Source organism: Emydura macquarii, unplaced genomic scaffold (assembly GCF_026122565.2).
Source record: "Emydura macquarii macquarii isolate MOO-44397 ecotype Brisbane River unplaced genomic scaffold, CSIRO-AGI_Emac_v2 contig_2768, whole genome shotgun sequence".
Lineage (NCBI taxonomy): Eukaryota > Metazoa > Chordata > Testudines > Chelidae > Emydura > Emydura macquarii.
In genome coordinates, this window is record NW_027132905.1 from 28,587,421 (window position 1) to 28,600,528 (window position 13,108).

At 44.6% G+C, this 13,108-nt stretch overlaps 1 protein-coding gene and 1 long non-coding RNA gene across 2 annotated transcripts in view; one reads left to right on the plus strand and one right to left on the minus strand.

Moving 5' to 3' along the window:
- The window catches only part of SIL1 (SIL1 nucleotide exchange factor), a 171,206-nt gene extending 162,190 nt beyond the window's left edge, over positions 1 to 9,016 (minus strand). The window contains exon 1 of the mRNA XM_067566797.1: positions 8,827 to 9,016. Coding sequence (XP_067422898.1) covers positions 8,827 to 8,984 — 158 coding nt within the window. The 5' untranslated portion in view covers positions 8,985 to 9,016. The remainder of the gene's footprint in view (positions 1 to 8,826) is intronic.
- Positions 9,017 to 9,056: 40 nt separating this feature from the next.
- On the plus strand, positions 9,057 to 10,208 carry LOC137165506 (uncharacterized). The gene is made up of 2 exons (XR_010923391.1): positions 9,057 to 9,320; positions 9,675 to 10,208. It is a non-coding gene; the product is annotated as an uncharacterized lncRNA (long non-coding RNA).
- Positions 10,209 to 13,108: the final 2,900 nt, after the last annotated feature.

Here is a 13,108-nt window from a genome sequence, read left to right on the forward strand (position 1 = left end):
ATTACCATATTGTAACAGTATCAAGTAAAGTCTTTTCTAAAGGCTAATGACACATTGGTGATTAATATCACCGTTAAATGTGTGTATTAACACTATGTAAGGAACTTTAGATACTCACTGATATTATGTTTTATAGTCTGACCAAACAAAGGAAAAAACAGGTTTTCCTCAGACAGGAGGGAAGGCAGCTATGCACCTGTCTCCAAAGACATTAAGCAAAGTGTGACCAAAAACAACAGAAGCCCTAGTTACACAAAAGTCAGAAGGGGAGATGGGAAGACCACAGGAAGGGAACAACAACACAAGGTCATCTTGTCTCCTGAAATTAGGTAATTGAAATTTGGAAGTTATAAGCAGAGACAGAAAGCCATTTCGACATACATCACTAGACAGGCATCAGGGGTCACAGCTCTCAAGCTGAGAAAGATGGGTCCGTCAACCAAGGGGGTATTGATGTCTGTAGGAACTGAATATATAGATGAGAAACCTGCTTAGGTGAAGAACTTTCACCTAGGAAGACAAGGGAAGCCTGGACTTTTTACTTCTGTGAAAGGTCCTGACCGAGGGAAAGTCAGCCAAAGCTGGGAAGAAGGGAGAGTGGTGAGAAAAAGCATCCTGTACCTTGCTAAATTAAGTTTTAGACATGTATTTTCACTTCTATTGGCCTGTAACCCTTTGCAGCTTTATTCCTTTTACTTGGCATTACTTATGTCCTATTGTTAATAAATGTGTTTTACTCTTACCGTAAAACACTCAGTGCTGTGTTTGAAGGAAAGGTTGCATTTACTCTAGTTAAGTTAATGAACTGTAATGTGCCTTTGTCTCTCTAAAGCAGAAAACAAACATGATTTCTCTGAATGTTCCAAGAAAGGGCTGGACGCTTCAGGGCACACCATTTGGGGAAAATTCAGGACTTTAAGTGTGTTGGGGATTACCTTGCAAGTGGTGAACGAGGCTGCTAGAAGCCCAGGTAGGGCTGTTGTGCTGCAGGCAAGCTGTAGAATCAGAGTTACTGATCCAGGGATGTAGAGCGCACAGACACTCAGGATGTAACCTGCAGGCTCATCTGCTGGTTGCTGATGTCCAGGTTGTGAGAGAGCGCGCAACAGGGCATTTCAGGCATCCAGGATTACAGGGTAGGTAGTGACAACCCCTCACTCATCTGGATTGCATTCCAGAATGGGATGGTGTTTCAAAAATGGACCAATTGCTTTAAATTCAGGATACTGGAAAGTGTTGCTGGGGATGGGGACAGTTAGGACTAGTCAGAACCAGGCAGTGATATTTTCTCTGATTAAATGTATTTCGATTAAAGCAAGTACTCTGTACTAAAGCAGTTTATTCACACACAGGCCTTATCTACACAGGAAAATTGACTGACATAATTTAGCAGAATATTATTCCAGAATGAAATCACTTGCTCTAGAATACAGTGCCCACATGACCCAGGGACCTCTTGGTGTCAACTGGCAGCAGGTACGGGGGTGCAAAAGGCTTTACAGGGATCCCTGGGTCAGATATATGCATATTAGTTCACCAAAGAGTGGCAAGCGATCATCATAATCTTTGCAAAATGTATACACAGACAATATTTAAGAAGTTAAGTACCTATACTGAAAATTATGTTCTTAAGGATTTGGGATTAAGGCAGGTCACCAGGAGATGCTTATCTCCCTGTCTGGTCATATGCATATTGTCCATCTCACAATGTATGTCTGTTTGCATACTGAGCCTGATACTAATTAAAAGAAGAAAGCCATGGAAGAAACAACAGAGTGTCCTGTCTATGAATAAAGGCAAAGGATTGTTCTACTATACCTAGGGAGCACCAAGAGACACTGGATTCTACACCAAGGAGACAAGCTAACAGCATGTTTGTCTTATGAAAGCAGGATCACAGCCAGCCTGGCTATAAAATGCTCACCCAAAGTCCTTTCAGCAACACTCCACAAGACATGAGAGAACCATGTTAATAAAATCTAGCCTCTGGAATGCATGTTATGATTTTATTTGATATATAACCATTTGTTTCCAACGCTACTTCTTGCAATCACTTTAAATAAAACAAAGCATGGAGATTCATTCTTGATTTCACTATAAACATATCTAAGTGCTGTGTGTGAAAGCAGAACTGTGATCTGAAGTGGAACTGATAAGCTAGTATGTACTGTTTCTTTGGAAGCAGCAGATCTGTGAATATTTTAACTGCCTAGCAGAATAATGGCTAGACACTGCAGGGAGATAAGCAGAGGGGTTGGAGCGTGCCTTTTGCTAGTCTGAAGAAAGTCAGTGAGGCCTGCACAAGCCCTACAGGGGAGGGCTTGTGTTGCCTGTGGCTGGTGGAGTTGGGGAGCTAACTCCTGGGATGTACAGACAAGGCTTCGTCGTGCTAAAGGAAAGTGGTAACGAGGTGCCTCACACCACCCTGGAAAGCTTCACACTGCAGAAGGCGCTATTCCAGAATAGTTTATTCTAATATAGCTAGACATAGACAAGACCCAAGTCTCACTTTGTGAGAGTTATAACAGAAGCAATAAAGAGAAGCAGAATATTAGCACAGAGAATGTGCATTCTATATGCATATGCATTACACACTTGTACCAAGGTGAAAAACAGGCCGAACGTTAACAGAATGCAGCTCATGTATGTTCCCATTGACCAGAGTTAAAAGGTTTTTACACTGGAGTTTAGAAACGAACTCACATACTGAACATTAGTGTGCAGGTTATCAAACTAGAGATAGATTCCTGCACCTGGAGTGCAGATGCTGAAATAAATTACACAGGGGAGCCTGGCTTAAAGCCAAGGAGATGCTCAGGGCTCACTTCTCATTTCAATTCCCCTTCCTCTCTTTTACTGTATAACAGTTGGAAACAGCACCTGGAAGTTATACGTTGCCATTGTAATGCAGCTCTCCACATGACCTACTCTGAGGACTACAAGTGGATCTCAGGACTGAACATTTAGGATAAGGGCATAGCAGAGGTATCAGCTATTTACCTTGCCACCTGAGCAGCCACATGCTAATAGGAGCAGCTGGACTAAATTTGGGGTTGACCACAGAACAAAAATAAAGGTCCTCAAAGAATCTGTTCAGTAAAAAACAAACAGCTGAGCAAGGACCTCACATAGACGTCATGAGCTGAGTTTTATGAAGAATGGTCCTGATAAAGAGATATAGCTGAGATATGCTACCCATGGGGAATGGCCTCTTGACAGATACCAGCCTAGGAGAGTTCTCATAGTGGACCCCAAGAAGGCACCCTGTCTGCAACAGACAAATCCCACTTTGGATTGACTTATCAGAAGGCTAGTGTCCTTTAAAACAACGATTTCTTGAGAAGGAGCACATTAGGCCTTGTCTACCCAGGAAAGTTTTATCAATTATACCACTATAACACACACATCGCAAATGGACACTCTTACTCCATGGTAAGAGGAGATCTTTTCTGGCTTAGCTTAAACCCCATCCCAAGCTAAATGAAAAAGTAGTTATTCATATTCCAGTTTAAGAGCATCTATCATTATAACCATCTCAATTTAAATTTATATATTGGGTTCCTTTTTTTCAGTGAGATAGCTAACTCAAAGTCATTATTTTGGAGTTAAAAACACCACACTCTTTTTCCAGTGAAGATAGAGTCACAGCTTTCTGTTTGTTGCATGGGGACAGGGTGCTGATCACATCAGGTTTGAGGCAAGTGCAAGGACTTCCCCAGTCCTTTTGGTACATTCATAATAGAGTAATACATTTATTAACTCCTGCAACACTGCTTTGGTAACCTGTGGCTTCCTGTGCTTTTAGGAGTTCATTCCCTACCTTAGCTGGAATTCACCTACTATCCCAAATGGAACAATTTAAGCTAATAGTTACAAAATGTTTTATAAAAAGTTACAAGCTTACTTCTTAAAAACACTTTACTGAGGCAATAATACATTTCAAAGTGCAACTGGGCAGCTGCACCTGCTCCTTAACAGCAGGAAAACGTGCACAAATGCCTACTGGAACACAGCAGAAACCCTGATTTCGGGCTTCACAACAAACCTGAAGCAGGGGCAAGGTTGGCAAATCTCTGGTGAATGTTGGGCTGAATTTCAAGTGATAGCAAGCCCATTTAGGGTTTCCAAACAAAACACAATTAGCTGAGGCGGAGTTTCACTTTGCCTTTTGGGGGCTTTTTGAAACAGAAACTTTAAGAGTGTAAATTCTAATGACTTAAAACAAGAAAAGAAGTTTACTCAAAGCTTCACAAAGCGGAACTGCATTGTTTCACATGGCTATATCCAAGCAGAATCCATGTGTTGTGTTATCATTCATTTCTGGTGCTATAAATATCTCTGTGTTAATAATAAATAGATTTATATAATACTTCTCATCTACAGAGTGTTTGACAAATATTAATTAACACTGACTCACCTACTTCACAAAACTGAGTGAGGAAGTGATTTGTCCAAGGTCAGAGAGGAAGTCAGTGCTAGAACCAGGATTAGGACTCAGGAGCTCTTGGCGCTCATCCTCAAATTCAACCTGCTGAGTCACTACCTCACAAAATCTCCAGAGACCAATGTGAAGTATATTTAATATACTATCATATCTGCTTATCGTGAGCCAGTCACCTTTTAAATAAGCCTCATCTTCAACCTCACTATTACATAAAAATTGTAAGAGGGGAGTTTGGGGGAAGGATGAGAATATGCTCCTGGCCATGATGGGTGAAGAGAGGTTTGTTGAGGGCATTTTTATTGTTAAATGTAAATAAATAATTAAATACAGAATTTGACCAATGAGAGTATGGAAGAAGGTAATATAGGAGTATATCAAAAATTAATCATTGTCACCTGTCACTTCCTTATAGCAAGGGTGGGCCATGCTTTGTACATTCAAGGGCTATGCTGGCAACACACCACACTTAGTTTCCACAAATGGAGCAGATTTACATTTCCCTCAGCTCTAAGTGAGGTCTGTGCAGGCCCACATAACATGTCCTAGCACGCACCACTCACTTCTCATAGGAGAAGCTGCTAAAATCTCCACTAGCTGCTCCTCTGTAGTAAGGATGGTGACACTTACAGTGTAGAGCTCCCAGGGGTCATGTTGGGACTGGATAATGAGAGCATGTGGCAGGGTCCAATATAGCCATTTTAGTGTAGGATAAACAAAATGTACATTAAAAATTCCACCCTTAACAATACAACTGTTTCAAAGCAGAAATGTGCTCATAGCAAATATGAGCTTCAAGATCTTATACAGCTGAAATAAAGACTTGTAGGAGCTGTTGTAAAAGGTAGGTCTCATCACCCACTCCCGACACTTTAAGGCTTGTGTACACAAAAGCTTTATCATTATAACTATACCAATACCAAGAAGCTAACAGAATGTTTGGAATCATTAGGCAAGGGATAGATAATAAGACAGAAAATATCATATTGCATCTTTATAAATCCAAGGTACACCTACATCTTGAATACTGACTGCATCCAGATCCGGTTGCCCCATCTCAAAAAAGATATATTGGAATTAGAAAAGGTGCAGAAAAGGGCAACTAAAGTGATTAGGAGTATGGAAAGGCTTCCTTATGAGCAGTACTAATGAGACTGAGACTTTTCAGCTTGGAAAAGAGATGACTAAGGGGGGATATGATAGAGGTCTATAAAATCATGAATGGTGTGGAGAAAGTAAATAAGGAAGTGTTATTTACTCCTTCTCACAAAACATAAACTAGGAGTCACCAAATGAAATTCATAGGCAGCTGGTTTAAAATGAACAAAAGGAAGTATTTCTTCACACAATGCATGGTCAACCTGAGGAACTCTTTGCCAGAGGATGTTGAGAAGACCAAGACTATAACAGGGTTCAAAAAAAGAACTAGATAAGTTGATGGAGGATAGGTCCATCCATGGCTATTAGCCAAGATAGGCAGGGATTGCTGTTTGCCAGAGGTTGGGAATGGCCAACAGGATGGACCCCTTGATGATTATCATTCCTCTGAAGCACCTGGCATTGGACACTGTCAGAAGACAGGATACTGGGCTGGATGGATCATTGGTCTGACCCAGTTCAGCTGTTCTTACAGTCTTAATACCAGCCTACTAGTGTAAATGTGGTTATACCAGCAGAAAGATGGAACGAAAGAAAGGAGCTTGTTGTTCAGTGAGCAAAATACATTACACCAGCAAAAGCATTTTTTTGCTGGTTTAACTGTGTCTACACTAGGGCTTCTGCAACCTATCTAATAAATCAATTAATAAATTACACTCTTAACTGACATAGCTACGCCTACAAAACTTTTAAGCATACAACTGGCCTAACTAAAAGGATGGGCATTTTTAATCTTTAACAAAGGCTTCCATTACCCAAAATGTTAGTCAAACATTACAGTTAAATGTGGGGGAGAGTTTAAAGAAAACAGAACCAAGTTTTTAGTAGGCTTATAATAAAAAAAATTTTAAAAAAATTTTTTCCTCTCTCAACGGCTTGACTTTCACTCTCTTGGCTCATGTAATGCCACAATTTCACTCGTTCTCCAGTCACTGAAATGCTGGTCTACACACAAAGTAACAGAATCAGTTGCAACCCACATCTTTTGTTATTTCAATGGATGTTTTTGCATGTAGATACTCTTAATAAGACTGCTCCTGATCAGATCAGTTTTTAGTGACTTAAGTGAAATCGAAACAGGACACTTCTATTCCAAAGTCAGAGTGTCCAAATACAGAAATAGTATCACAATAACAAAAGGTGCAGACTACAAGTGATTCACTTTTTTCCCCGTGCAGGTTTGTGTGTAAACAGAGAAGGGAAAAAAGCTCTTTTTGAAGCCACCTTTCTCTTCCAGACCTACTGTATATAACAGAAAGCAGCAAAAAGGAAACAAGGCCTATATTTTTTCATTTTCAGGTCACCTTTAAAACATATTTACATACTTTCCTTAACACTATTCCTTACAACAGATTTTAAAATCGAGAACTACTTTATAATGAATTATACCCCTTCCTTTCTTCATTTCATCTCTAACAGAAAAATCAGTTTCAATTGTCAACCTATAGCACAATACAACACTGGCACTACAATTTAGTATAAAAATCACTGGGGGGTTGAACCAATTAGTGTTAAAATAAGTGTGACCTAGCCCAGGACACATAGTACGGAAGGGGTAGCACATCACCCACTGCAGTGTCAATAGGCATAAGACTACCTCTGCTGCCTAGGGTTGCCAATTTTTGTTGGAGGTATTCATCATATGACATAATTAGGGTGACCATATGTCACGTTTTTAAAAAGGACAGACCCGTATTTAAGCCTTCTCGCAGGTGTCCCAACTTTTTCTTAAATTTGGCAAATTGTCTCTTATTTTCTGCCTCCTGATCAGTATCAGGTTTACAATGGCACCAAAGCACAAGGCCCATAAGTGGATGGCTGTGGCACTTTAGGGGGTCCTGCTGCTCGGAACCCTGCTCGCCACCTGCCTGCCCACCAGTGGTGAGTAGGAAGGTCAAGTGCCAATGGGGGAGAGCGTGCAAAGCTGGTGGCAGGAAGAGGTTGCAGCACCCCTGCCAGTCCATCAGTACAGTACCCACCCACCTGCCAGCTCTGGGGACAATCCATGCTACAGCAGATGGTGAGTGAGGGCAGGCGGCAACCTCAGGCCGGGAAGATACAGTGCCATCTATCAAAAGAGGCAGGCCTGCCCTCAGGGCCCAGCCAGGTACAGAGGGTGGAGAATACTGAACAGGGAGGGCCGGCCAGTCAGTCACCCTGTGTGTAAGAAAAGGATGCAGGGGATAAGGGTGTGTGTGTCCCCTGGCCAGTTCTGCATGTAATTTTACCAAGGGTCCCATATTCAGCACAGAGAAATATGGTCATCCTAGACATAATCTTTAATTAAAGATTAATCTTTAATTCCTGGAGAGTCCACAACAATCCTGGAGGACCGGCAACCCTCCATTACTGTACCCCATTACACCAGCCTGCTCAAAATACAGCTCAAGTAATTCTACTATGTGGCACATAGCTCCCTATTTTTAAATATAAAGGTTCACATGGATGCACACAGCAGGCGCCAGCCCACAATGCAGCTGGGAGGCTCAGCTCAAATCAGAGCATCACCCACCAGCATCTCTCACTTCCGCAAGGAGATCACAGCAAATGCACGCTGGGGACCGACAACACCATGGGCCAGACAAGCTGGATGAGAGCCATGCTGTACACCAGGCCGACTTGGGCCTGCGCCACAGGGACACACCATTCACTCAGGGCAGACTGGCAGAGACCCTGTGGGTGTTTCAACTTTTTCACCTTCCTCTGTAGCATGAGGCATGGGTCACTTGCATGGGCAGTCTCCAATAATGGTCCCTTCTGACCTTGAAGTCTATGAGTCTATGTGCTGGGAACCACTCAGCTGCAAGGGGCAGGCGAATGGGTCACACCACACACACACACACACACACACCCCGCCTACTCCCCAGGGCAGGAGAAAGGGCACACAGCACGTGGGGGGGGCATGGCAAAGGGGCAGGGGGGCACAAGGCACGCCGGGAGCTTGGCACACGGGTGGGGGCGGGGCGCAAGGCACGCCGGGAGCTGGGCACACGGGTGGGGGCGGGGCGCAAGGCACGCCGGGACGGCGTGGGCTGGCTGAGCGGAACCTGAGGGAGGCCGACTCGGGGTTCTCTGGGGAAGGGCAGGAAGGCCGATGGCTCCATATAACCAGTCCCTACGTCACACCAGCCTAGAGCCCCCTCCAGCCGCAGCCAGTGGACGGCACCACATCCCCTCAGAGACCGGGAGGTTCCCGGGCCCGACCATCCCGCTCAATCAGCTCCTACCTGAGTTGAGCCCCTGGTAGCTGGGCCTCGCACTGCGCATGCTTCACGAGTTCGCTGACTCCACACACGGCCCCCGGACTCCTCCTCACCCACTGCGCGCAGGAACGCCTCTCTCTCGGCCAGGCCCCACGTGACTGCGGCCACCACTTAGAGATCATAGTAGTGACTCACTATGCCACGCCCACCAGAGGTATTGGCCCCGCCTTGTGGCCCCGCCCATTCTAATCACGCCCGTCTCTGAGTGAGGTCTTTCGTGATGAGTCTCGCTTGAGCGAGTTCTCGCTTCCTTCTCTGCACGGGTTACGGCCGCCCCGCTTCTTCGGTTCGGCTGAATCGGCTGCGGAAGAGAGTCCGGCCTCGCTGGCTCTGCCTTGTTCAGCGGTAGCGCTCCGTGGGCAGGGCTGTGTCTTACCTCAGCGGGAGGCAACGGCGCCACCCCGCCCCCACACACGCCCGGCTTCCTACCGGCGGGAACGGGGTCTCCCCGTGCTCAGGTGTGGAGGGGAGCGTCCCCCTGCGGACGCTGTCGGACACGTACACTGAGAGTGTCAGACACGAGATCCCTGCATGCAAGCCCAAGGGCAGCCCGTTGGTCTGAGCAGGGGGCACCTAGCTTGGGCTGGCAGACTGTGCTAGGGCTCTGTTGGCAGCAGGCACTGGCCTGTGGCCCGAGGGATTGCTGTCGCCCTTGCAGGGCAGCTGTGGGCACCCTATAAAGCTGCACATGCTCTTGTCACCACCACTCAATAGGCCCTAGCCCACATCCTGATATTCCTTAGATGCCATGGGCCCACAGGCAATATGAGCATGGAGCATCTGACTGTGCCTCTGGTGCTTCCCTTTGCCAGGCTGCCTGCGAGAACCCCAACAACATCGTAGGGGCTGTGCCTTTATGGAGGAAGCTTTCTGCATTGCATCCCTACAAAACCAGCTACAAAGTAGCCCCACAGGACAGTTTAATTACTGAAGGGTTCCAGATGGAGAATGCCTGGCATTTCTGCTGAGTAGAAGCTTCTCTCTTGCACTGCCCTATTCAACTTTGGGATGACAAGAAGAGAAATGATAAATAAAGGCTACAATGACATGGGGCAGATAGTCTCACTGCTACTCGGTATTCAGTGGTCACCGTTGCTTTGGGCAAGAAGCCTATTCCTGACAACAAAAATCAATCCCATTAAAGCAATATTAGACCATAAAAAAACCAATCAGACTAGAAATGATTGACTAATTATAGTTCAGTATTAACTGAAGTGAAATGGTTAACATAAATTACTTTTGCAGATGGCAGCTATGGCCTTTTGTGGAGAGGGGTTTGCCTCACACTGAAGTTAGCTGTCTACTGAGACATTTTTGCCTATATGTTTAGCACTCCAGGTTTTCTCTTTTTATGATCTCTATGCTGATTGTAAAAGCTAAGACTTCTGCTATTTCAGTCATCTTGCGTGGTCCCTGTGACCATATTAGACCCCAGAGAACATTCCCTTTTCATAATCATTGGGCACCAACTGTGCAATAACCTGCACTAAATCTGCTTAACCAGCAGAAGGGAAGGGATGGAAGTAAATAAAAGACCTGCTATTTACTCTTTTCAGATATCATTGCCTTGCATGACATGACATCAGTGAACTCAGTACAGTAGAGTGTGCTGCTAAAAGAACAGCTGAAGGCTTTGCATGTTAACCTTTGTATCCATGTTGCTGCCTAGTCTTGGAAAGAAAGAAGAGTGCACAAGCATTTTTTTAAAATTAGCAAGGAAAACTCCCAAATGGTAATTAACTTATTTCATCAGATGATTTCTGTGTCATCTTGCAAAACACACAGGGTCATGTGCCATTGATTTTTTGGTCAAGTTCCCCATTGATTTCAATATCAAAATTGATGCCACATTTAAAACTAATGACACAACATATAGCCCACGGAATGAAATTCCAGAGTGTCTCTGCCAGAAAACAAAGATCTCACTCCTGCAGCCATTGAAGTCAGTGGGAGTTCTGTGGCTCTCTGTCTATCATGTGTATTTACATAATCCCCATTAATGTAGAACCATAACACCTCACAATCTTTGATGAATTTATCCAGACAACATCCCTGTGAGGTAAAGCAGTACATGCATGAGTAAAACAAACAGGATGAGGCCTTGATGCCTTTTTTTCTCACAGCACAGGGTCATTCTAAAGCAAGGGTGTCAAACATATGGCCTGCGGGCCACATGTGATCCACATGGTTAATTTTCATGGCTCATGCACTCAAAGCACCACCAGCCCAAGTGCCCCCAGCCCCCGGAGCACCACCAGCCCAGCTCCAGAGCACTGCTGGCCCACCCCAGTGCTGATCGCTGGTCCTCCCCACCCCCAAACTGGCCAGTCCGCCCCAGCTCCCAGAGCGCCGCCAGCCCAAGCACTCCCAACCCATGGAGTGCTGCCAGCCCATCCCAGCACCAGTCCGCCCCGCCCCCAAGCTGGCCGGTCCAGCCCAGCTCCCAGAGCACCACTGGCTTGAGCGCACCACTCCCAGTGGGTATGGAAAGTGAGTGAGTGGGTAATTGTGATATACTTCTTTGCTCTAAAACAGCTTTTGGATATGCATATTCATTGAGTAATATTTACATTGAAATTATTGACTGAAACAGGTTTTTTTATATGTTTTAAGTTTTTTTGCATAATGTAGTGCAGAGTTATATATTTTTTTAACTAGTATATTGACCTAATTTTTATTATTCACTCACTCACTCTCCATACCTGCTTATTCCTTATTCAGGGTTACAGAGCACTGGTGCCAACTTGGCTATTAATGGGCAAAAGGTGTGGTACAGCCTGGACAGGTCACCAGTACGTTGCAAGACACACACACACTCAGCCGCACACATATAATCACACAAGGGACAATTTACAGGAGCCAGTTAACCTAACCAGCATGAAGGTGTGAAGAAAGCCAGAGTGCTTGGAAAAACTCACGTAGACATGGAGAGAATATCATGTAAACTCCACACAGACAGAGCTGGGATCAGGGTTTGAATCCCAGGTGCTGGAGCTGTGAGGCGAGAATGCTAGCCGCTGCGCCATTGTGCTGCCCCTTTAATTTTTAATTTTTTTTACAGTGATGCCCGCCTAGTGAACAGTTTTGTCTTAAATTGTCCTTGTGGCCAAATAACTTTGACACCCCTGTTCTAAGGGCTCAGTTACACCACAAAAACATCTGACTTGGAGATCTGACATACACTTGAGCTATAATGTGTAAAATTTTCAGAAGCATCTAAGTACCTTAGAAGCCTACATCCCTATTGACTTTCAATGAAGCATAGGCTCTGAAAGATTTCAGAGCCTGAGCCAGAACGTCTACATGGATATTTGGCCCATGTCTGTAGATCCAAACTGTGAGACTCACAGCAGTATTTTTTTTCCTGTGTAGATGTAACCTAACTTCTTTGTAATGGGTGAAGGGATGACCATGTAGTAGCTGAGTCTCCTGCTTTCTGCAGTTCAGGCAGGTCCTATGCAATGTGTCCTTACAGTCCGAACTGCTGCTTGAACTGTGCAATGCATTGAAACAAGTGGGAAATTTCATCCTTTGCTATAAATACAGTCATCATAAATCCAGCTCCACTCACAATGGATCACACTAACTAGCACTTCCTCACTCAGAAGTTACAATTATCTCCAGTTCCGAGGACTGATCTTGCCATCCTTGCTCACATGAACAATTCCAATGGTTTAAATGGCTGAGAAAGGATTACTTGCATATGTAAAGGATTGAAAGATCAAGCCCGCAATGAAGAAGGCCCAGCTCAACCTGGTGTGACGCATTTAAATCAATGCAGTTACACCAGAGAGGAATATGGCCAACTCCATGGACTTAAGTAGCATATGCTTTGGGGTGAATTTAGCACAGCATGTCCACCTGAATCTTACTGTGCTGAATGTAGGTAAAATTTTGCTGTAGTTAATATCTTTACATACAACCATTACGTGGCTTGTGTGTATGAATGATCCTGGATTAATTCTTGTAGCCAAATACTGTGGGGATGTGGAGAGCAGTATCTATATTGGTGATGAAAAGATTCAGGCTGTGTCTTCACTGCAACAAAAGGTGTATCTCACAGTGTTGCCTTTCTGGAGTCCTGCTACATTGTACACTGCTTTCCTTTGCAGTCACATGCAGGACCCCAGGGATGGAAAGACTGCTTAGGAATTTGGGGGGAGCAATTATAGCCTCCCTACTGATGGGGGAGCATAGACGCCCAGAACCACCCAACAAGTGGTTGGCACTGCCCAGAAAAGAAGCA